This window comes from Lytechinus variegatus, chromosome 1, assembly GCF_018143015.1.
Source record: "Lytechinus variegatus isolate NC3 chromosome 1, Lvar_3.0, whole genome shotgun sequence".
Classification (NCBI taxonomy): domain Eukaryota; kingdom Metazoa; phylum Echinodermata; class Echinoidea; order Temnopleuroida; family Toxopneustidae; genus Lytechinus; species Lytechinus variegatus.
In genome coordinates, this window is record NC_054740.1 from 56,779,086 (window position 1) to 56,805,820 (window position 26,735).

The window sequence follows — 26,735 nt, forward strand, 5'->3', positions numbered from 1 at the left end:
AATGACGTCATCTTTCTAGTACGTGTAGGAATATTCAATCGATAATTTCAGTCAAGATTGGCAATGATTTCGGAAGGATTTCGCATCAAAATGGCCAAAATGTGTCACTTTTTTGCCGTTGCTCGTGTCGTATGTGCGATAATACACGGTGTAATATGCGGTGAGTCACATGCTTTCTATGGGGAAGCAATTGATATCTGACTTTGGTGAAAACAGTGATTTTTAGCCCAAAATAGACACAAAAGTTGATGTTTCTGTTTGTAAAATAGGTCTACAGGAAAGTAAACAACTTCAGCCGGCTTGGTCCGGGTACTAGCGGGGGGAAGATGCCGTTTTGGTCTCGAATCCTGGGAGTTTTTGAATGTGGTCGATATGTGCAAATAATTCAGGCATTTCAGGGTATGGGTCACCACTGCCCCTAGTAATTCAGGGTTCAAAGGGTTGAAGATAGTAACATGCCCGCCCACTTTGGTAAAATGTTGCCTGAAACTGATTGGGTTAAGCTCTCTGGAAATTGGTAGGGCTAATTACTAGTCCTGGGCACCAATTTTTTTTTTTTTTTTTTTTTTTGGGGGGGGATTATGGAAATTTCTTGTAGTCTGAAAAGCATATCAGAAAGTATGTAGTATTTTGAGGGGCCTGTTTCTTAATTAAACTACTACATGTACATGTTCATGTACATGTATGTGGTAACTTTGGTAACAGGGTTCAGTGGCAATCATGGTAATTCCAGTAACATACAGTACATGTAGATATGAACATAATGTAACAGAATAGATTCCAGTAAAATACAGTACATGTGGATATGAACATAATGTAACAGAATTGATTCCAATAACATGTACATGTACAGTAGATATGAACATAATGTAACAGAATAGATTCCAGTAACATACAGTACATGTGGATATGAACATACAATGTAACAGAATTGATTCCAATAACATGTACATGTACAGTAGATATGAACATAATGTAACAGAATTGATTCCAATAACATACAGTACATGTACAGTAGATATGAACATAATGTAACAGAATTGATTCCAATAACATACAGTACATGTACAGTAGATATGAACATAATGTAACAGAATTGATTCTAATAACATACAGTACATGTACAGTAGATATGAACATAATGTAACAGAATTGATTCCAATAACATACAGTACATGTACAGTAGATATGAACATAATGTAACAGAATTGATTCCAATAACATACAGTACATGTACAGTAGATATGAACATAATGTAACAGAATTGATTCCAATAACATACAGTACATGTACAGTAGATATGAACATAATGTAACAGAATTGATTCCAATAACATACAGTACATGTACAGTAGATATGAACATAATGTACATGTAACAGAATACATGTAGATTCCAGTAAAATACATGATACAGTACATGTGGATATGAACATAATGTAACAGAATTGATTCCAGTAACATGTACAATGCATGTACCTGTAGATATGAACATAATAAAACAGAAATAATTCCAATTGTATACATGTACAGTAGGCTATATGTAGATATGAACATAAACAGAATAGATTTCAGAAACATGATACAAACAAACCTAGATAAAAGAAAGATGTTAAGAGGGAAATGCATATTTTGGAGAATAAAAATCTGAGAAGTTGTTCAATGCAAAATGCTACACTGTATTCAATGTTTGTGTTAGTTCATGGGATGAATACAGGCCAACTATACTGAAGCTACACTAGAAGGAACATCTCTTCAGATTAACGCCCCCTTGGTATTTTAAACATCTGAAATGAAGAAAGTTTGGTAGTCTCAACTTTCAGTCATTAAAAAAAAAATTCTTCCCCAAGACGATAATTCAAAGAGGATTCAGGTTTACATTGGAGTTTCATACGAATTGGAATGAAATTCAAACATTTTAATAAAGAACTTACAAACAAATATTCTAGCATTTTTTGAAATGTTATATTAATAAGCATATTTTTCTCAATTTTTCTATCTCTTCTAAAACTCGGCTATACAAAAAAGGGATCTGGCTTATTGAAAAATGCATAGTACTTATTTTGCTATGTATTGAATAATTCAACTCATTTTCTATCAGGATCAGTTTGGCACATATTTATGGTCATTTGGATAAAATTTTGTTACCTTGTTTTATCTTTGATTTGACAAGTGCCATACAATACATCAGTTTCATGGTTGTTTCATAGAGTGTTAGCTCCATGGTTGGTCAGTATTAAATTGGAATCAAACCTTGGTCATAAAAGTCTGTGTGAGAGAGGAAGAAAATAACAGAATGGTGCAAATTTGAAAGAAATCGAACAAGCAATATAAAGAAAGTTGTGGCTGTTTTTACAATTGAGATCCCTATTAAGACTATGTAAATCTTAAATTGGCAATTGGTTATAGTAAATTGATATGAGAACTGTTTTAAGGATAACTTTCCTAGAGAAAATATGATTGCAATCATTTTCAAGGATTCATGGTTTCCTAAAGTATCATACATGTATATATAGTATGTCCTAATGAAGGAAAAATTGAATTTGAATTGAAGTCAAAGTTTTGTGTAAAAAAAATTAAAATCCCATTTTGGCCATTCTCATCCTGGCCACTCATATCGGAGTAAATGGAATAGTTCTTGCCTTACATCACTATCAAATTACCAATGCGGCCAATTTGAAGACTCCTTCCCGGTTAGACTAGAGTGATTTCAAATTTTTACAACTTAAATGTTCTCAAGTATATCCCCTATTCTCCAAACTATCAAGCATCCCCTTGTCTGTTTTTCTTTTTCCTTTCAGAACAACTTTTTATTTTGGTTGGATTCCCCTAAAATGAATATTATCATCAGATTCTATTTATCAAAGTGGGAGGGCATATGAATCCCATTGCAGAATAAAGTCACTTTTTCCAGTGTTTACATGTGATTGGCTTTTGCATCGGCTCCCGGTTCAGAATCAGCAATTTTGCACCACCAAAGTAGTAGGTTCAGAACTGCGAGCCGATGCAGAATCATCTTTTTTACTATGTGTAGCATCGGCGATTGGTGCGCATTCATTTACTTTACCATTGTGACATAATTGTAAGCGCACGGATCCAGCATTGTCTTATGACGTATATTGTTGGTGTACGTATCATTTTAGGTTGTAACACCGTTTTAAAGGAGACACACGAAGAAAATTTCACGAAAGTGATGATTATAGACAAATTATATATGGATGGAAAGGTATTGTCTTTTTATACACAAATATGTCACTAAAAAGTCTTATAGATGTCGTGGAAATGCAAGAAATGAAACTATTAGACACCCTTCTCAGCCCCCCAGACCGACAATCACGCAGCCGAAAACGGTCGAGAATTATGACGTCACACAATCGACGTGCTCATCATCTCTCTGTGCATCATGCACTGAATCACCTTACTGACCTGTTAAATATCTTCCGAATTTACCGTTTTCTTCATGTAATGTGATATTCAATTTCTGTTTTCGACAACTTCAGACCAAACGTGATTCAGAACTGTGTTCCTTTGCCCGTTTTTATTGAATTGTGGACTGTAAAGACCAATTTTGTCCACTGCAGTCGTCATTGTGTTGCTCCACTCCAGTCAGTGAGTGAGTGAGTCGCTGCCCATAATATAAGTAGAGAATCTAATCAAGAACTTGAAAATCAAAAGCAGCAATTAAGAAGTAAGATTTAATAAATACAGGACTGAATAGAATCTCACATGAAAATAAAAAGAGAAAAAAGAGCTGATAGGAATGGGGAAGGAACATAATTTAAAAAAAATCCAGAACCAAAAAAAAAATCAAAGAGTTTCGAACCAGGATCCCCGCACTCATAAAAAAAAACTGCGTGCGTACAGATTTGTCCACAGACCATGTTTTTATATGGACCGTGTTCATAACGATATATGAACAAAGTGCGTTCGCTGCAGTTGCCTCTCAATGCTTCGGCAATCCAAGTGCAATTCCAATCATTTCGCGATCATATATTGCCGTGTTTTTTGTGGTTCCTGAACTTGCTACGTAATTAAATTTCATAATTTTTATTCAGTTGTGAAGACGAATGTCTATGCTTTATATTGATAATAATATCAATGTGGTGCAAGCATGATTTCTAAGTGAAAATATGCTTTGTTTATTCACGTATATTTCTTGAAAACAAATAATTTTTTCTAAGCTAAATATCGGTTACCAAAATATGTTAAATGTGCATTTCATTTTACTGTTCAGAAAATTAAAACTTTTATCTATGTAATAAGACCAATCTTGAGAGGAATAAACTATTCTACGAGCAAAAAACGCTGATTGGAAAGATAGTCTTCAATGGGCTGCTGTCAGCTCAGCTGCTCACTGCTCGTGGTGTGACGTCACTCAGCTGGAGCTCGCCAGAGGACGGACGAAGGCAGAAATATGCCATGAAAATAAGTCATTTTTGAGAGCTGATTTCTGCAAACTCTAATCACTATTTTAAAAGGTGAAGTTATATATCTGATTAGTAATACTTCCCCTTTACAATGATGACCAAAAAAAGTCATTATAAAATACTTTTGATTCTTCGGTTGTCTACTTTAACGCGGTGCAAGATAAACCAAAAGCCGATTCTGCATTGGCTTTTGGTTCTGAACCAAAAGCCGATCACATGTAAACATGGTATTTGTCATTGATATTGACTTGAAAGCCTGTTTGAAGCTTTGGTAAAGGTCAGTAAACTGTATTGGAATATGGTCTCACCAACACTTCCCTGGTCTCACATTCAACTCGTACAGTTGTGTAGTGGGACCTTAAACATTTTCTTAAGTATCTATAAATTCTTTGTGAAAAATGACTATTTACATATTAAGGTACAGTAGAGATATTTAGCACTTTCTCAGTAATGTTTTTATATTAAAGAAACCCCACATGACAAATTTAGTCAAAATATCTTAATTGTAATGCCTGGCTTGGATTGAGCTACATGCATCTCTCATTTTTGTCATCACTGTCAGATTCTTGGATCCCGTAGAATTGTAAACAATTCCTTTGCTGATATTGCTCAGCATCATTCGTCTTCTTTTTCAGAAAAAATATTTATTGAAATTGAATTGAATTGAAATTAAATTTAAAAAGGTACAAACAGATTTTATCCCAAAATTTTTAGCCAATTCCATTCTTCAGGAAGCTCTCCCCCCCCCCAAAAAAAAGAAAAAATTACAGTTATTTTGATTTTGATCTGTATCCTTACCAAAAATCAAAATTAAACTTCTGTGGATTAAAATCATGAAACCCTCCAAATTACTCTATTTTTCTTAATATTATCATTATATACAGGAGTGGGGCAATGATGTCCTAAAACTATTAATAAACTAGATTAGTGACCTAAAGTTTGGAGAGAATTATCAAAATTTGAGAGGTCAGATGTAAATCAAGTTAAATTTACATACATGTATGTACAACTTGCATTCATATTTTCTTGCAAAAAATAACAGATGCTTTTTAGTCCACTGTCAAAATAAAAAAGATAAAATCACTTGACACTCTGGTTTGTATGTGCCAGATTTAAAGAAAAATGAAACAATTATAATTTCATGTAATAACATAAGAAAAAGGAATGTTGGGGATGTTACATCATCAGCCTCCCTAATGAATATTCATGATGTGCATATAACTGTTTTCACAAAATATTGCTAAACCTAAACATTTAATAACTTTGTTATTTGTTATCCGATTTGGATAAATTTTTCAGCATTTTGCTCTGTGAATTTTGTAACTATTTCTTTAGCTATGAATATTCTCAGCCGGAGCATCCCTTTAAAACCCAATTGTATTTTATTTTTTTTTGTGATTGGATTTTATGTGAATTGGAGATGGAAAGATTCATTGTTAGGCCGCACTGAGCTGACCATCCAGGCACGAACACGTTCCCCTCCAGCGAATAAGCAATAATCCATCTCCCATTACATGCGCCCCATCGGGCGTGATACATCCACATCTTACACCATCAGCAGTTTTGTCAGCCCATTCTCCATCTTCACCAGCCGATATTCATATTTCTCTTTGTAATCAGATGTGTATTACAGGGTGAGACCTTTGATATCTGATCTGCCGGCTTTTGTCGTTGACATCTGGAATTGACATCTTCTATTCTCCTCAACATATAACCTTATAATGAGTAAGCATATGTTGTTAGGACATCTCTTCTTTATTCATTGTGTATGAATAGGCCTGGTGACATGTATCACGGTAGTTTATTATACCCAAGGTGTAAGTGGTTCATGTACATGTTTAGAGTTGAGGATTGGTGAGAGAACAGTGTAATCGCACACTGACATGATGGTAGTGATGTTTGCAGGAATGGTTATATCAAATTGCAATGCCTGAGAAGTAATTACAATGCTGAAAAAAATTTAACAGGATATTATTATTAAGGTCATTTATGAAAATCCTGTTATAAGCAATAATTATGAAATCATAATTATTGCTTTGACCACGTATATTAGATCCTCTGTTTTCGTATTCACAGAGTGGACTTGAGAAATGCAGGAATGCAATCCTTGGGGACAATCTCAAATTTGTGATCTGCAATGAATGCTGTTATAATTTTTTTTCTTGTGGTGTTCGAAGAATAATTTCAATGGGTCTTTGTGACAGCCTGGGTAAATACTTTTAAATCAAGCCTTTCAACATGTGAATAATGTTAGCGGAATCCATTATTTGTTTTCATCATGAATGGGCTGTGAAAATCCAGTGTCACTTTGATGATTATTTATGTTTTTGTTTACTCTATTACTCATTATTGCAGGAGCACAGAAATCAATGTTATTACCTTGTTGCATTTCTCGAAGCAGCGGGTTGTCCCAAAGTGCATTGAAACATGGAACATTGTGTGATATGAGCATTATATTATTAATATTTTTTTGGGGGGATGGGAAGTTATTGACAATTTACTTGACATTATCATAAGTTTATTATTTTTTTTTCATCACTATAATCCAGGTGCTTTCGCACATGTGCCCCCCTCTTTCAAGAATTTTTTTTTTTCATTTTTGTCCTTTTTTGCTTGTCAAAAATTTTTGGAAACAAAAAGAACCAATATTCTTTTTGCCCCCTTATCATCTTCATCATCCATCATCATCATCTTCATCATCATCGTCATCATTATTGAATGCATCAAGATGGTCCGTGAAGCATACAGAGTGAGTGTACATGTACAGGGCCTCACATAATTCTAATTTTCATATTGATGTTAATACTTAATGCATCATTATCATATCTTGAAACGTTCACACCAATGATTACCGTATTGATTACATAGCAACTATGGGCTTGTTCTGTTTGTGTAGGATGGTGTATCTGGTATCATTTTTAACTTTGTGAATAAGGGGGCGCAGTCATTAATAATGAGGTATAGGGATGTGCCACTTTGATTGCCCCTTCCCCCTTTTTCAGACCTTTCTGGACCCTCAATTTTACTCAGAAACCACTCAGCCCTGCTCCAAATACTCACTTTTGAAATAGCCATTCACGTGCCGAGAGGTAGGGATGTAGGCAGGGCTGCTGGGTCTTACATGTATGGGTAAATTGCCAACTCGTCCACTCACCACATGGTCTATCTTCAATTAATGCCATTCCGTCCATCAACTTTTCGTCTAACAACCACTTGGTCCAATAACCATTTGGTCCAATCATCACTTCGTCTAATCACCAATTCGTCTATGACCATTTTGGCTCATAACCAGTTGATGATATCCATTTTATTTTCATTTCACCCAATTAACACTTGGTCCAATTAGACCAAATGGTATATGGACTAAATGGCTATTGCATGGCTCCACTATAACATTTTTCTTGGTGGCCCTAAAACAATAGAAAAATTACAATTTATCAAAACTTTGGGAGCCCAACTGGGTCACCAAGTGTGGGTTGCTACAGATTAAATTAAAATTCAAATTAAATAAAGCAAATGCTTTCATTGACACCGGGTCTGCACTCACTGCCGCCCGAGCAAAAGGGTACATTTTTTTCTCTTTCGGGAATTGAGGAATGCGTGCCAGAGAAGTTAACCAGGGAAAAATAAGGAGGCCAGTTTGAAAGGGTTATTACATAATAAGATGATTGATTTGAAGATATCTTTTTCCTTTCTATTAAACTTGGTTTCTTTTCCAGAACACTCCCTGGAGCACCATTGCCCCCCCCCCCCCATCCCTCCTCTAACATCCAGATTTCAGTCTGCAAATCCTTCACTTGAGTAAAGGGTCTGAATCGCAGCCTACTCATGCCTTGTGTACTGAAAAACAGCGAGTTTTGTATATGTGCTAGTCTTTGCATGGAGACACTTTTTGATCAAAATTTCAATCAGGGTCTGTCTGTGCCTGCAGACTACACATTAAATAATAGGCTTGATTCTCCTTCTGTTATTACTTGTCATGCCTGGGAAATTGTTTACACATTGATTTGTTTCGTTTTATGTCCTCAGATCCAGTGGCAAAAACAACCTAAAAGTTATGTTTACCTACATGTAGACTAAAAATCTTCATTGGGGTGCAGAAGAATGTGAAGAGTTAAAATGTCCAGTACATTTTATATTACTAAATTGTATTATCTACAAATGTATATAACTCTGCACTGCCCATTACTTACTTCTTCACTAAATGTTTTAATATCATAACTTCAGTTGTTTTCAAGAAGATTTTTGTGAGTGATAAACCTTGAGTCAATCTTTGACATTACAAATTTTGGTCACGTGTCAACTTCTGTGGTATTCATCAAATAGGTGACTCAATATTCACTTATAAATAGTGAATATCGGCAGTATCAGCAAGCAGTTGTGTAATTCGTTCGACAGTTGCTTAGTACACAATACTGGCTTTCTTCCAAACCATTTAGAGGGTGCTTTCATACCTGCCTAATCATAAGAATACCAATGAATTTTTGCAGCTTTCTATTGCACGAGCAAGCTAAATTAACAGGCAATAGATTACCCAGCATTCATTGCGAAACCCATTTCCTGTTCAGTCACATTTGTAAATAAGCATGGGCACATGAAATCCAACTCAATGAATAGTAGCATTGAAAATGAACTCCATTTTGTCTTTTAGTGACATTTAATGAAGATTGACATGGCAGTAATATGTACGTGTAAAGCCTAGGTAATGAGGCTACCAATGTGTTCACATTGTATGTGTAAAGTTTGCAGATAAGGAGCAGTGAACGAGAACGGCGTAGCAGTCATCTGATCATGCGAGTCTGCCCTTGTTCATTACAGATGCGAATACTTTAGATTTCACGCGACTTGTACGTGTACGTACATCCACGTGAAACGGCGCGATAAACAGTGGTTCATGACAAGCTGCCCAACCATGAAGATCTGCCGTAACATCACCTGGTGACCCGGTCGGGTGATGCGAAGGTGTAACTTGAGCACACTTGCCCTTTCACTTGCTTTGATTCCCTTTTACGCGAGTTAGGATATATATCGATGTATATTTTGGATATCAGGAAGCAGTTTCAAATTTGATGAACATAATGCATCTTACAACTTACATTAATTTTGTGAAAAGTCGCTGAAAACGGTGTTTTAAAAGGGAAAGGTTGATCTTCATGCTGAGCTTGAGCGGTTAAAATGACATCACACACGTGCACGTCGAGTATGATTTAGCAGAACCGCAGAATGGTTCTGGCGAGGTTCTCGATTCTGATAGTTGACGTGTGTTCCGACCTGAGGCATATGGAACACCAAGAAATAACGTCATCTCGTAGCAGTCGTCTATGTCGACGTACGTTTCTAAAAGTGCTCAATATTGATATAATTTATCATATACCTGGTGTGTATACTTTAGTTACAGTCAATGGTCAGATTTTTTTTCATGCTGGTGTGAAAGCACATAAGGAAAGATGTGTCACTTTGTACATTCTATGCTAATACAAGTAGACAAATTCAGTTGTAAAGACTACAGGTATATACATGCAGGTCATATTAATATCGAGCTTCTACATCATTCATTTAACAATGCTCTGTATTCGATGCACATTCGGAAGTGTTGATGATGGCTTCTGTAAGTTTTAAATACGATTTATACATCTACTTATTAGGGCTGACTACTGAAGTACTGTAAAGTGACTGTTATATTATCATGATTTTGACATCACCTGTACCTGGTAGGGGGAAATGTGAGCCGAATCACTATGACATGCAGGTCTCTCCTCCCAATATAACTGATGGGGGGGTGCAGGTGGACCACTACTCCAGGGTTACCCCCTTCTCTTATACTAATAGTGTAGTGGGTTCTTAACGTGCAAAGATGGTGATTCTCCTCTACACGGGCATCCGTTTAACATCCTATCTGAGGGACGAAGTGTTCTCCACTGTAACATAAATGTAGCTTGCATCTATGGAATAGGGGATGGGCATGTTAACACACAATGCAACTGTGGCAGTAATCTCTTATTTGTGCACATTTTTTTTTATCCAACAGGTAATTTGTATTGATTTGAAATTTCATCCCTTAGTTATAATTGAATATTTGAATGTCCTGAAAAAAAAACAGGGCCTATTTATGGCCCTTGCCTATTTGTTTTAAAAAAGTGTACTATACATGTTGAAATCATTCATTGTTCCTTTCGAAGTTCATGTTTTAGAGATCAGCAGAGATTGATTGTTAAATAATGTCAGTTTAATATTCATCAGTTTTTGTGATTTGTTTCCATTGCATTGCCAATTTAAAGGGATAGTCCAGGCTGAATACATATATATATCTGAATACATATATATCTCAATAAATACAGTATAATTCACAAAGCAAAATGCTGGAAATTCGATCAAACTCAGATAACAAATAACAAAGTTATTGAATTTTGAAGATATGCATTATTCTGGTGAAACAGTTCTAGGCAAGTCTTCATGAATATTGATTAGGTGGGCTGATGATGTCACATCATTACTTGTTCTTTTGTATTTTATTATATGAAATAAGGTTTATTCAAATTGGATTGACAACCGATTAAGTGCATTATTTTTTATTGCTGCAACTTTATTTCATCATAATGGAGACACAAAATACACTTCTATGTACTGGGTACTGTATGATAAAATGAAACAATTATGATTTCATGTAATAACATAAGAAAAAGGAATGTGGGGATGTGATATCATCGGCGCACATTCAGTGACGACATGCATGTGACTGTTTTCACAAAATATTGCTAAACTTTGAAATTCATTAACTTTGTTATCCGATTTGATGAAATTTTCAGCATTTTGCTCTGTGAATTTTACTCTATTTATTTAGATATACAGTAAATATCTTGCCTGGAGCATCCCTTTAATAATATGCAGTATGCAAATAAGGAATTGATGATGTTACATGTCCCCTATTCCTTTTTTTTTTGTTTTGAAAATAAAAAATAATTTGAAATGCAAGTTTCTTTTTAAAAGGCTCTTCTTCATAAGTTCTAGGGAAAACCACAAAATGTGCTGAATTTGTCCCAAATGGCCTTGGGTAAAAAAAAAGCCACTGCCCTTCTTCACTGTTTTGTGATTAGCGATGATGATGATTATCATTGATATTGTTGTTCATGTAAAAAGTGCTAAATAATTGAATTGTGTGCCCCTCTCTAATACCCTTTTTAGACAGGCTAAAATTTCCTTAACCCCGTACTATTGGTGGGGCTAAATGGCAATTTAGCCCCACCTATAGTACAGGGTTAAGCTTAGCCCACTTTCGTTTTACACAGCGTTTTTGCAAAGTGGGCTAACCCCACCTATAGTACGGGATTATTTGGCCCTGCAAAAAAGCAGGGTTATCCCACCAATTGCGGTGCTAAGAGCAATAGTACGGGGTTAAGATCGCATGTGTAAAACGAAAGTGGGCTAAGCGCTCCCATTCATGCCCCGCAACAGAGCCGGCCCTGTTGTCCAATCAGAGGTAAGTATAATGAATATTCATGAACAGCGATCACGGCGATGAAAAAAAGCGCGCGCCAGAAGTCAGCGATTTTGGATATGACCCGAATGACCCCTCAGTGCGCTCGTGAATATTCATGAGCTACCAATAGTCCGGGGTTAGCGAGTTTCGTGTGTAAAAAGCAAGCATTCCTTATCCGGGGTTAGCAAAAACAATTTGGCATGTGTGAAAAGGAAAATAAATAGTACGGGGTTAAGGATAGTACGGGGTTAGCGATAGTCCGGGGTTAAGAAAATCCTGTGTAAAAAGCCTATTATTTTATTTTGTCTTGCAGATGAGACTTCATCATCCAGCAATAACCAGTTCACACGAGTCAGCTCAGAGCGCATGAAATCAAAGTATGCACGAGGTAATGTTAAAGGGTCTATGTTGATTTTTTTCTGTTTTCACGTGATATTTTTAAAGGGCAAGATTACTTGTTACAATAAAAGAATGGATTCGGATAAAGAGAGAAAAATCCAACAGCCATAACACTGATATTTTCATCAAAATTTAATGTAACATAAGGAAGTTATAATATAAAGATTTGCTTATTTTTCACAAAACAGTTACATGCACAAATCGGTGATATGTCACCAGGAAAGTGGGAGGTTAGAATGTATCATATAGCATTACAGTGTTAAATAAAAAGAATAAAAGCAAAACCTCTGATGCCACTATTTCCTTAGTGTGTTTTTTATTATAGGAAATGTTTTTTATTATAGGAAATATGAAATATCTTAAATTTCCCAACATTTTCATAGGAAAAAAAGGTTTTATTCCTCCTTGAACATGTGGAATTACCATTGTTTAAAAATGGCGTGGTTCAATCAGGAGGGTCCTTATTGTCAAGTCAGGAAAAAGTTCAATGTTGTATAATACAACCAATAAAAAGCAAAAGTGAGTAAGTGGCATCATTGAATCCCTCATTTGCATATCACTGAGTTGTGTCATAACTCTTTAGTGAAAAATAAGCTAAATTTTAGAAATATCATGACTTCCTTATTCTACATACGGTTTTGATAAAATTTTCAGCATTATGCTTATTTTGCTTGTTTGATTTTTCTCTCTTTATTCCTGAAACAGTTTCCAGTAAACTAGTTTTAGAAAGTATGAGAACGGGTCTAATACCCTTTTCATAAACCTATCCTCCAATTAGCCGCCTAAGAGTAATGCGGATAATTCAATAAAAATTGCGTTCACAAACTCCGAAAATAAGCCGCATTATTTTTACGAGCGCTCGTCCTGAAAAAGGCGGATAATCGTCATGACAACTGGACACGCCCCCTCCGATGCGGTTGTGTTGGAAAAGGGTGACCTTGTGACCGCACCATGGCAATTATCCGCATTATTTGGAAATGCGTTCATAAACTCAAAATCTTGTCCCGATGCTGCTATTATGCGGATAATAGCAGCATCAAAATAATGCGGATTACTCTTGTCCTCCTCCAATTTTACGACCAAATTATGCTGCTATTAGCCGCATAATTGGGTTTATGAAAGGGGTATAAATCCTGTCATCCCAGAATCATGATTGAGAGCTATGTTGCATTATTATTATCACTGTAGTTGCATTTGTAGAATAACCTTTGCAAATGCACTTATTCCAGCATTTAATCATTTGAAAGATGCATGATTTAATGACTGACAGAAAATGAAATGCTTGAACACGGCTAAGCATCTTTGAAAACCATGATTCTGGATAAGAAACTCTTGATTGAATCTGGCCTTGAAGTGGTACTCTAGGCTGAAAATGCTAGGATCTGTACAGATAAAGTAAAATCAGGCAAACAAAACACTGGAAATTTCATTTAAATCGGACAAGGAATAGCAATTTAAAAATAAACATAATACCAAGATTAATACACTCTAAAAATCAAGGATTTAAAATAAATCCAGATTGGCTTTGAATAGTGACCAGCCGAATATTAGATTTAGTTTTAAACCATGTAGATTTTTAAATAAATATGAAAAATTTGAATTTAGATCTTTTGAGATTCAAAAGTTCATCCTAAGGATTTAAAATAAAATCCAACATTCAGCAGCTGGTCACTATCCACATCCGAGCTGGATTTATTTTAAATCCTTGATTTTAGAGTGTTCACGTGTTTGTTATCTGTCCATGAATCATGACCATGATACAATATCCAATAGTCACAGTGGCAGTTTTAAATCTCGTCATGGTCTAATGGTTCTGACTCTCGCCTTTCAAAGAGAGGGTCGTGATTTCGACCCGGGGGAGCCAGTCAAATATATTGCTGTATACACACGTGACCAAAAAAACATGTTTAAAGGGGTGGGTTTTTTTCAGTTTTGGCCGCGGGCCGCACGTGCGCTTGTTAAGGGTATTAAAAACACCAATTTAAAAAAAAGGGGTAGTTTTGAAAGACTGGTCAATGGTCAATCGCAGGGTCAAATGTTTATAAACATTTTGCCTTTATATTAAAATTGAATATGAAATAATTTTCATCATGATTTTGATATTTTGTGGTTTGAACTACAGATAGACTAGCTGCTCTAGAGAAGAAGAGGGAGGAAGAAGCAAGCCATAAAACTTCACAAGGAATTACAGATCCAAGACAGGTATTGTGTATTGTTTTTAATGCATTCACTTCTTTCCTTCTTCATTCTTTTTACACTTCATTTTTCTCTCTCTCTCCCTGTCTCTAGATCTCTTTATCTGTCTTTTTTCCTCTTCCAGTCTTCCTCACACCAGTTACTGTATTACATGAATATTTTATGTGCTGTACCATCTCCTTGCAAGAATAATAATTGGAAATGCGAACAGGATTTGTCGTACGCACTATAACATCCACGGTAATAGCAGTGCTTAAATTCATAGTCAGCTTTTACGCCCTTTCGCCATAGTAGCAGTTTCAAACCGAGGTTGCTTCGTCACTCTCAAAATATCAAATGTGTTTTCAAAGTTATAGCTTTGTTAGCTTTTTCCTATAAAAAAAACTCTCCTTTTTTATTTGGGGGGGGGGATATAACTCTTAAAGGGGAATTAAACCTTTGGAACAAGTGGGCTTGAATAAGATCAAAGCAAGTTTGAGAAAAATTAGACAAATAATGAGAAAGTTATGAGCCTCTGAATTTTGTTATCACTAATGCTTCTTATATAGAGATCCTCCTAGGTTGGCAATGTGACAAAGATGTGTGATGTCACATGTGTACTACTTTCCCTTTGATGGACTATAAAATACCCTCAAAATGTCTCTTACTGCTTTTTCTTGTGGTGATACAAACTCTTTATCCATAATGTATTCTTTGAAAGTCTGTATTACATGCCCTCCTATAGAAAGAATGCATAATCTGCTGATACAGATGTGATAAAAGAGGCAGTTTATGTGAAATGTATACAAAAGTAAGAGGAAAGTTGTTCACGTACGACATCATACTTCTTTGTCGCATTGCCAATTGGAGGATCTACAAAACAATAATGATCTACACTTCAAATGCTCATAACTTTCTTAATATTTGTTCAATTTTTCTGAAACGTCTGTTGATCTGTTTCTTTGATATTTCTGTTTTCACACAAGCTATCTTGTTCCAAAGGTTTCATTTTCCTGAAAAGATGTTTTTACTGTATGTATGTTTGTGGACTGCATTTAAACAACATTTTGCTGAAACTGTTATCCTAAATCAGTCAATTTGCATTTATTTTTTTATTATGGTTGTTATGAGTTTTGATTGATAGTTTGAAATTGTATAAATCTACAAAGTCTATCAAATTTTTGTGTATTTTATTTTTTCCCTCCCTTACATCCATAATGGTAACTTTACATGTATATACTTAGAATCCTGAAGAAATGTGATTTGTAGAATGGTGAGAACATGTCCATCAGTACTAATGCACTACATACTTTACATATATTTGCATATATTTATATGCATGTCCATATTCATGAATTCCATTTGTAGAAAAATGAATAAGCTCCACCCCCATTCACGCAAATCATGTAGAATGTTGTTGTAGACGTGTCAGTATATATATTTCCTGATGCCGCTTTTTAACAACATAATAATTGGGGGGGTGCCCCCAGGGTCAAATGTATTGCTGTACGGATGCATGACCAAATTATTTCCAAACACCCCATAAATGAGTTTTTCTCTGTGTGCAAAATAACCCCCTAAACAAGTTTTTCTTGGGCTTCATTTACACATTTTGGCCCCTAAACAAGTTGTCGCCGGAATATGACCCCGGGAAAAAAGCTTTGGGAAAAAACATACCCCAAACACGTTTGGCTAATCTAAAAAAAAATACATTTGACCCCGCAATTGACCATTGACCAGTCTTTGAAAACCACCCTTTTTTTTAAAATCAGTGCTTTTGATACCCTTAACAAGTGCACGCGCAGCCTGCGTCCAACACGATTTTTGGTCACGCAGACATGTATGCACAGCAATTTGACTGCCCCTCCCCCCCCCCCGGCCCTCCCCATCACAACAACACCAACAAAATGCAATATCCTCACGATCACTTCATTTTGTTTGCAAAAATGTCCAATGAATTTTTTTCTTTTGAAATCTTTTGCTTCTATTCTCTAATACCCCTTTCATAAACCCAATTATGCGGCTAATAGCAGCATAATTTGGTCGTAAAATCAGAGGAGGACAAGAGTTATCCGCATTATTTTGATGCTGCTATTATCCGCATAATAGCAGCATCGGGACAAGATTTTGAGTTTATGAACGCATTTCCAAATAATGCGGATAATTGCCATGGTGCGGTCACAAGGTCACCCTTTTCCAACGCAACCGCATCGGAGGGGGCATGTCCAGTTGTCATGACGATTATCCGCCTTTTTCAGGACGGGCGCTCGTAAAAATAATGCGGCTTATTTTCGGAGTTTGTGAACGCAATTTTTATTGAATTATCCGCATTACTCTTAGGCGGCTAATTGGAGGATAGGTTTATGAAAAGGGTATTAGTTTGTGAAGATTGAAAAAGGGGTGTCTCATCACAATTCTTTATGTAATTTTATAAGTTGGCTCTAAAACAATTTTACGTACTGTAGATGAATTTGAATGCATATTTCATGAATTGTATCACCACTATGCATTATTGCTTCAGCCATTTGAATTTTATTTTCTCCTTGAAAATTTATCAAAGTTGAATTCTGGAACACATTCAGTCATTAAACAAAAAGATATATAAAATAAAAAAAAAAATCATCTGACAAACTTGCCATGTGCTTTGAAATGATCCCATGAAATTTCTACTACAAAGTGGATATTTCATTTTAAGGCTTGGTCCCATTGGACTTATGGATGCAGAGAGGATGTAAAACGGAAAACAAAATAAATAAATAAAAGAATCTTGCCATCCGTTGGAAAATGTTATGTATCTGTTGGGTACTCTTTGCAAACGTTTTTCATATGCTCTATATCCATCGAGCATCTGTCCTCTGATTTTATAGTTTGCCCATTTTGTCCAATGTCTGGAGCGGATGAAAACGGATGGATCCACCCTGAACTTTTGCTCGTCCGTTGTATCCGTTATGAATACGTTTTGTGTCCATCGGCCAGTGGGACCAGGCCTTTAAGTAAATAATGATGCAAAGAGAAATGTACACATCTATTTCCATAATTTAATGTAATCATATTCAGTTAGCATTATTAAGTGTCATGCTACACCCTTATAAATGTCTTTGCCCTATAGCCAAATATGGTCTAACAAAGCAGAGTTGAATTAGGGTTAACTTCTGTGATGTAGACTCCAGTCTACAATGCATTATTTGGAAACTTAATCCATAACTGATCAGTCTATTGCTTGTTTTCAATCTGAATGAAAAATCTCTCTTTTTGTGACCAGTGTGTTCCTTGTCTATCATGTTATCGCTTGCTTTTGTTCTTCTCTCCCATGAATGGTTATTTCCGTTTCCCTCATTTTCTCTGTGTCCATCTTCACCTTTTCCTCTTTAATTTTTGATGCGGTGTAATATACAATTTCTCTTTCATCGTTCATTTATATACAACACACACACGCTCCATTTCCATTTTCGTCTTATTTTATTAACATGACATCTATAAACTGTGTATCTTCCTTTCATTTATGCATTATGTATATTGCTTTTTCATCTCCCATCCTACTATATCTCCCTATTGGATATTTAAACCCAACCTCAACCAACTCCTCTCTATCTCATCTCCACCCATCCTTTCTCTGCCCTTACCCCACCCTGCTGAACCTCACCCCAACCTACCTGCTCTATCCCATGGCTACCAATCCTATCCCTGCCCCTACCCCACCCCACTTGACTCATCCCAACCTACCTGCTCTTCCTCATTTCTACCAATCCTATTTCTGCCCCTACCCCACCTTAACCCCAACCTACCTGCACTATTCCATCTTCACCCATCCTATTTCTGCCCCTACCCAACCCCACCGGACCTCACCCCAACCTACCCACTCTATCCCATTTCTACCCATCCCATTTCTCCCCCTCCCCTACCACATTGCACCTCATGCCCATCCTATTCTGCCCCACCCAACCACTCGGTACATCATGCCCACACAAACCCGCCCTACCCCATGCCTAAACTAAACCTGCCCCACCCCACTGCACCCCATGCCTACCCTAACCTGCCCTACCCGACTTCACCCCATGCCTACCCTAACCTGCCCCACCCCAACTGCACCCCATGCCTACCCTAACCTGCCCACCACACTACCTCATGCCCACCCCACTTAACCTCATACCCACCCTAACCTGCCCCACCCCTCCCATGCAGGCTGCTCTGGAGAGGGGCGAGAAGCTGGGAGAGCTCGAGGATAAGACGGAACAGATGCGTGACCAGGCAGCAAGCTTTGCTCACAACGTGAGTTTGTTGAAGGGCCGTCATGCCTCGACGAGTTGATGAATGAAGCACTTCTCCAACGTGGAATCCCCCCTTCTCTTCCTCTTCTTCTCTAATTTTCTACCTGATGAGACAATGTATCACTGTGGATGGAGAAATCATTATCATTATTTGATGAGATGAGAGAGAAATGAAGTGTGATATACAACACAAGACAGAAGGGACCTTAAGGTGATAAGTAGTAGTCCCATTGTCTGTTTCTAATGTAGAAATGCTCAGAGAAAGTCTTCTCTGAGCCAGTATTTCATGAAAACGGATAATATATAGCCTACTGAGGCCTGATTTTGCTGTATGAAATTACATTTTTAGGTAAAATCCGATTATTCCAGGTAAATATTTGAAAAAGGCCAACTAACAGTAAAATATTCTCAAATATTCTTAAATGTTAGAATTATTGATCATTGTATTATTTATGTACATCTCTTACAACTGCAATAGAAATCAAGTCACAACTGTAAATTTAAGTCCCCAATTTTCCACGATAGAGAAAACAAAAGAAAATTTGAATTTCACAGAATTTGGGAAGAGCACTTAATTTCATAGAAACACGTTTCTTTTTCAGATAAAAAATTTGAATTCTGAAAAGTACACTGAAAATCGTGAAAATTTAATGAAGTCCAGTAAAAAGAATTTCTGTTTCATTCTATAAAACAACTGCTAATCACCATTCTTGCATTGTTTATCACATGTTTACAAGGTCTTCACTATCAACAATAATTGCATTATGATATATGTTTTGTCACAGAAGGACACAAACACCAAATTTGCATTGAAATGAAACAGAAAACTTTACACAAAGGTGATATTTCCTGTCAAAAAGGATAAAATATGTACAGTTATCATCTATACAGATGCATTGCCTTGCATAGCATGTTGAGTTTTCTTACACACATGTTAACCCAGATTGTGTTTTTTTCTCCTGTGTGTGTGTTTTAAACTGGAGATGTGCATGCACATACCATCATTTAGAGTGGATAAAGCAGTGTAGAATGACTGTTACATGTCATAAGCATGAGTATTAATCAAAGTGATGTCAATCTTTCCCTGTTCTGAAAATTTGCTGGTTCCACTTGAGATAAAGATAAATAAATTGACTACCAGTATATCTAACATGCTTAATTCTTTAAAAATGTTGCAAACTAATTTGATATTTGCTTCAGGCTGAAAAAATATGATTTGAATTAACAAATGAAGTAAAATTCAGACAAAGCAAACACTTGAAATTTCCATCAAAATTAGATAAAAATAACAAAGTTTTAACATTTATAATTTTTGCATCATTTGGGTTAAGAACTCTATGCATATTTCCATGAATATGCATTGAGCAAGCTAGTGATGTTGTATCCTCATCTTTTCTTTCATTCAAATTTGTCATCCCTGAGTGAAAAAAAATTGAATTGACTTCTAATGAACGTGTTAGATAATCATTGCAACTTAGTTAGGTACAAGATATATCATGCGCACATTTATGAAAATATGAAATAATTATGATTTCATATCGTCGTACGCACCACAAACCGTTCTCTCTGGAATAGATACAGTGCGCTATTGCGCCTCGCGATTTCACCACGAACCGTCCGCTCTGTTACTATGCCCACTGTAGCGTAAATAATTCACTTCAAGAAAATATAAAGATACGGGATGGAACTTTGGAACCTGAACTATCAAACCAAGACACCGGTAAATAATTTGCTCTCCTTGTAGGTGCACTTATTGCTGGTCTTAAAAAGCTTTTCTTTAAATGCATTTTCTGCAAAACTAACTTTCGCATTGAAGTGCGCAGAGAGGATGGTTCGTGATGCGTGCGACGATATGATAGCATAAAAAAGGGTTAATGGGGACATGATATCTGCCCACCCAATGAATATTCATGACGGTGTGTGTATAGCCATTTTCACAAAATATGGCTGAACTTTAAAATTCAATAACCTTGTTATTTGCTATCAGATTCTGACAAAATTTTCAGCATTTTTTCTTGATGAATTTTACTCTTATTTATTAAGATAAAAATTATTTTCAGCCTAGAGTACCCCTTTGCAGTAGATTAATGGATATCCCTTTGCAATATCATCATATTATAGGGTACCAAAGTTTGACGTAATGATGTCGTGATCACAAACTGGCTGGTTCTAAACAGAGTCGCAGCTGACAATCATCTATACGCATTTGTATTTGCAAAAATGGTGATGTGCTATAGAGAGATATTTCTTGATGGGTGTTTTATAAAGCTGTTTATAAGTTAAGAAAGACTGGTGATCCTTTCTTGTGGTAAATGGTATAATAAATTGGCGATGGTTTAGTGCATAAGACAGGATCACCATTCGATTAAAGTCGCTCCTAACTTATGAACAGCTTTATGAAACCGTCCCCCTGGTTCATTTGTTTAGAACCAGGCCGCCATGACACCATGGCAACTGACGTCATCGTCGTGATGTGAAAGAATTTATTCTAAGTTCATCAGGAGAGGATTTAATTCTTAGAGCAAGATACATTTCTCACCCTAAACATTTCAGTTAATTGTCAATTTTACTTTATTATAGTTGTAAATGTTCGTGTGATATTGCACTGTTACTTCCCCCACATTCGAGCTTAGAAGGACCCCTCTAAGAGTCATAATTCTGCAAAGTAGGTCATTGGTTTTATGTTTTTAGGTGACCATTTTAAACATACATTGACTAATGTTCTGAAAGCTGAAAAACTTTTTCATTATATTGAAGTTTTGAAACAGGGATTTTTTGTTAAAGAAATAGTTAGAAAATACTGCTCTGAATGCAGACAGCCATTTTGTTTCGAGAAAAAAAATAATAGCTGAAGTCATAGTGTGTGATTTGTTCTTTTAACACACATATACATGTTAATCTTTTTTATTTACTCTCTAATTTCTTTTGTATATTTTTTTTAACATGACATATTAACCTCACCCCATACTATATATCAATTTAGTTCAAGAATAAAGAAAATGGGTAGCATCCTGGAAATCGATTTTATAGCATATCACTTCTCTTTTTATATGATTATAGGTATGAAGATAGTTATCTCATTCAATCTATCTTGTAGAATGATATTAACGTACTCTTAGTAAATTAGTTGGGCATTTGCAATATATTATTCATCATGATTTTGAGATATATACACATATAACCACACTAATTCATATTGTATCAGTAATTGGTGCTTTAATTATCCGTTCTTGCCTTGCTTTTTAATGACGGTGATATACACAAATTTGATTAGCCATTAATTTCTACTTTAAAACAGGCTAATATGAATCAGGGATTCTTTACAGCAGTTTCATATTTTCTAATCTTTTTCATTATTGTCTGTGAATCCATCAAATAGGAGAAGTGTTATGTGATAACTATCAGTAATTTGTAGATCAATGTGTTGATACAATTCTGTTTTTAAAGCAGTGAATTCAAGTTAGGTGTTGGTGTTTGGTGTTAACTGTTTGGTATTGGTGTTTGGTGTTGGAAGCAAAGTTTGATTTCCTTCCCCTCCTCCAACACCTAATATGAGCTAACACATATCACAATACCTATTCAGATTTCCCCCAGGTGCCAGGTTGGCGTAAATATCTGATCCGACACCAACACCTAACACAAAAGGATGTCCTTAGTCTTGATGCATAACCTTGTAGAAATTGTAATGATGCATTCTGAGATAGTCATTTAGTTCAGGACAGAATGGCTGTATTTTTTTGCACCGTTGATCACAGCATAAAACGAAATATACACTGTAAAAAAACACCAGACATTATTCTTAGATGACAGCACCGTGAGGTGTTGAAAGTGCACTATGGAATTGAACATTACACCAAACAGTGTCAAATCATAACAAACAGAATGTGTTATGGTAACACCAATTGGTGTTGAACTAGCACCATGTATTTCACACTGGTGTAAAATAATTACCGATGGTGTCCTTTCAACACCAGTATTTGTAAAGTATAGGTGACATTATTCTTCCTCATGTTGTTTTCCAGCTTTTAGGAGCTTATGTGTCACAATTGTGCAATTATAGAATCGAAACATTTGCCTTCTCAAAACTCAAGTACACGATGATCTGATGGCATTTCATCTTTTTTTCAGAGTGACCTTACAGAAAGACCAAGTAAATTTCTATATCGTTAAGGCCTGACATAATTGTATACATTACTTTATCATCTATGCCTACTGTGTTTTGTACTTTGTATGTTTTTCTAAAGATATTTCGAGGTTCATGTCTGGCAGACACAAATTGGCAATGTTGTCTGATCACATTTGAATTGACCAATCAATTATTGTTGTTCAGTCAAATTAGCAGTGCTGCAAACCCTTGTTAATTTTCCTCAAATGTTTTCCAGATGAGCTCCCATATCTTGGACAGTTGTGTTTCATACCTTTTAATCTTTTTTGCCTGATACATGTACATGTATATGTGAATTCTGGATGTCAGATAACATTTCTAAATCTGTGGGTAAAGGAAAAAAACAAAATTAATTAACTCTGTATATTCACCGAAGAATACTGTAATATATTGTTTTTGGTTTCTTCAGGCTAAATGAAAAAAAAATGTACTTAATTGTAATTGTTACCTTCTACGCACTGAGAGTGTCATTAAAAGATTTGTATTTTTTTTTCTTTTTACATGAAATGAATGGTATAAAGTAAATTTTATTTATAAGATTTTATAGGAAAAATATTAAAGGTTACTATATAATTTAGCATAAATGGGTTGTAAATATCTATCATGTCTATTAAATGAAAATGTAATTTCAATGGAATAGCCCTGGCTATTAAGCTCTTCTGAGCATTGTTTAATGATGATTTGTGATTATTTAAACTCATCTTAAATTGATCTCAAATATATTTCTGAAGAGAAAAATTACCAAGACCAATCTCATCTTTGAGATTTAGTTTGAGCCAATCACAAGTTTCTATGACAGGGACCAAATTATCATTTGGACTTCAGTCTTTTTTTTTCTTCAATTTATGAGGTCTTAAAAAAATTGGAAAGGGAAATATCACTGCAATAAGATTTCAATCTAAATTGACCCCTAAAATAAACCTAGACCTCTCTCTAAAAAAATGTCTTTGTCAATATGTTCGTTAACAAGGTATTCAATTGTACAATGTGTATATATATATATATATATTATCTGTAGATGTTAATTGTTCACTACATGTCTTTAATAATTTGACATGTATATTATCTACATTTTTTATATAATCTACATTGTTTAGGTATAATGAAGTCTTAAGACTAAATACATTAGTTATTTATTTGTAAACATTGTATAGATTTTAAAAAGCATGTAACACTACTAATACATCAGATATCAATACATGTAGTTTGTAAATGTGGACATCTCTGAGGTTTTTTGTATTTTTTTTCTTTTAATATAGAAGTTTTATATGACAACAACTGATAAGTTTTCCAGTAAACTGGATAGTATGAAAACATTTCTACCAAATGGGTAAACTTTTATCATTCATGAGTTATATCTACATTGTTTTATGATTATTGGCATTATTTAGGAGTAAACAAGATTATAGCCAGTTATTGATGAGAAAATGTAAAATTTAATTGTTAAGAATAATGAACTACATTTATATGTCGAATTGTAGTTGATGATTTAGTGTAGGGGGCATTCAGTTAATTTCTTGAACATTGATTGAAGCAGTAAATTGCCGCTTGGTGGACACTCATTTGTCTACTAATAATTTGGTCTTAAATCATAGTTCATCTACAACCAGTTTGTTGGCTAACGGTTTGGTCTCACATCCTATTTCATTCTACAACCAGTTTGTCTACTAATAATTTGGTCTCACATCCTAGTTCGTTCTACAACCAGTTTGTCTACTAATAATTTGGTCTCACATCCTAGTTCATTCTACAACCAGTTTGTCTACTAATAATTTGGTCTCAAATCCTAGTTCATTCTACAACCAGTTTGTCTAGTTACACTTTGGTCTCGCATCTTGGTTCATTCTACAACCAGTTTGTCTACTAATAATTTGGTCTCACATCCTAGTTCATTCTACAACCAGTTTGTCTACTAATAAGTTGGTCTCAAATCCTAGTTCATTCTACAACCAGTTTGTCTACTAATAATTTGGTCTCACATCCTAGTTCATTCTACAACCAGTTTGTCTACTAATAATTTGGTCTCAAATCCTAGTTCATTCTACAACCAGTTTGTCTACTAATAATTTGGTCTCACATCCTAGTTCATTCTACAACCAGTTTGTCTACTAATAATTTGGTCTCAAATCCTAGTTCATTCTACAACCAGTTTGTCTACTAATAAGTTGGTCTCAAATCCTAGTTCATTCTACAACCAGTTTGTCTACTAATAATTTGGTCTCAAATCCTAGTTCATTCTACAACCAGTTTGTCTACTAATAATTTGGTCTCACATCCTAGTTCATTCTACAACCAGTTTGTCTACTAATAATTTGGTCTCAAATCCTAGTTCATTCTACAACCAGTTTGTCTACTAATAATTTGGTCTCACATCCTAGTTCATTCTACAACCAGTTTGTCTACTAATAATTTGGTCTCACATCCTAGTTCATTCTACAACCAGTTTGTCTACTAATAATTTGGTCTCAAATCCTAGTTCATTCTACAACCAGTTTGTCTACTAATAATTTGGTCTCAAATCCTAGTTCATTCTACAACCAGTTTGTCTACTAATAATTTGGTCTCAAATCCTAGTTCATTCTACAACCAGTTTGTCTACTAATAATTTGGTCTCACATCCTAGTTCATTCTACAACCAGTTTGTCTACTAATAATTTGGTCTCACATCCTAGTTCATTCTACAACCAGTTTGTCTACTAATAATTTGGTCTCAAATCCTAGTTCATTCTACAACCAGTTTGTCTACTAATAAGTTGGTCTCAAATCCTAGTTCATTCTACAACCAGTTTGTCTACTAATAATTTGGTCTCAAATCCTAGTTCATTCTACAACCAGTTTGTCTACTAATAATTTGGTCTCAAATCCTAGTTCATTCTACAACCAGTTTGTCTACTAATAATTTGGTCTCAAATCCTAGTTCATTCTACAACCAGTTTGTCTACTAATAATTTGGTCTCACATCCTAGTTCATTCTACAACCAGTTTGTCTACTAATAATTTGGTCTCACATCCTAGTTCATTCTACAACCAGTTTGTCTACTAATAATTTGGTCTCAAATCCTAGTTCATTCTACAACCAGTTTGTCTACTAATAAGTTGGTCTCAAATCCTAGTTCATTCTACAACCAGTTTGTCTACTAATAATTTGGTCTCAAATCCTAGTTCATTCTACAACCAGTTTGTCTACTAATAATTTGGTCTCAAATCCTAGTTCATTCTACAACCAGTTTGTCTACTAATAATTTGGTCTCAAATCCTAGTTCATTCTACAACCAGTTTGTCTACTAATAATTTGGTCTCAAATCCTAGTTCATTCTACAACCAGTTTGTCTACTAATAATTTGGTCTCACATCCTAGTTCGTTCTACAACCAGTTTGTCTACTAATAATTTGGTCTCAAATCCTAGTTCATTCTACAACCAGTTTGTCTAGTTACACTTTGGTCTCGCATCCTGGTTCATGTCATGTCTACTAATAATTTGGTCTCAAATCAGTAGCATCCACAGGATTTTTAAAGGGAGGAGGGGGGTTTCAAGCTGATTGAAATGTTGACCCCCCCCCCTCCAAAAGAAAGATCTTTACCACAAATTCTAGGTCGTTTCCTATCCCACAAAAATTGACAATAAAAAAGTCTTCAAAAAGGGGGGGGGGGGTAATCAATTTATAGAAAATACTCCATAATTTACTCTTTTGATTTTTTTTCTTACCTTTTCTACTTCTTTTTAGTAGTGAAATTTTGAAGGGTTTATGTGGCCCAAGCCCCCTCCCCAATTTGTATGCCAGTATTAGGCTCTCTCCATATTGTCTGTAATCTATCCTTTTGGTC

General features: G+C 35.3%; 1 protein-coding gene across 2 annotated transcripts in view; it reads left to right on the forward strand.

Annotated features, from left to right (window-relative positions):
• Positions 1–19,911, forward strand: part of LOC121417783 (nucleolar and coiled-body phosphoprotein 1-like) — a 33,269-nt gene extending 13,358 nt beyond the window's left edge. Inside the window, exons 3-6 of one of the 2 annotated variants that reach the window (XM_041611525.1) lie at positions 12,216–12,290; positions 14,424–14,503; positions 15,721–15,749; positions 18,659–18,746. In XM_041611525.1, the coding sequence (XP_041467459.1) occupies positions 12,216–12,290; positions 14,424–14,503; positions 15,721–15,738 (173 nt within the window). In that variant the 3' untranslated portion in view covers positions 15,739–15,749; positions 18,659–18,746. Of the gene's footprint in view, positions 1–12,215; positions 12,291–14,423; positions 14,504–15,720; positions 15,750–18,658 lie in introns of both variants that reach the window. The other variant, XM_041611521.1, reaches the window with a different exon arrangement.
• The last annotated feature ends 6,824 nt before the right edge of the window (positions 19,912–26,735 follow it).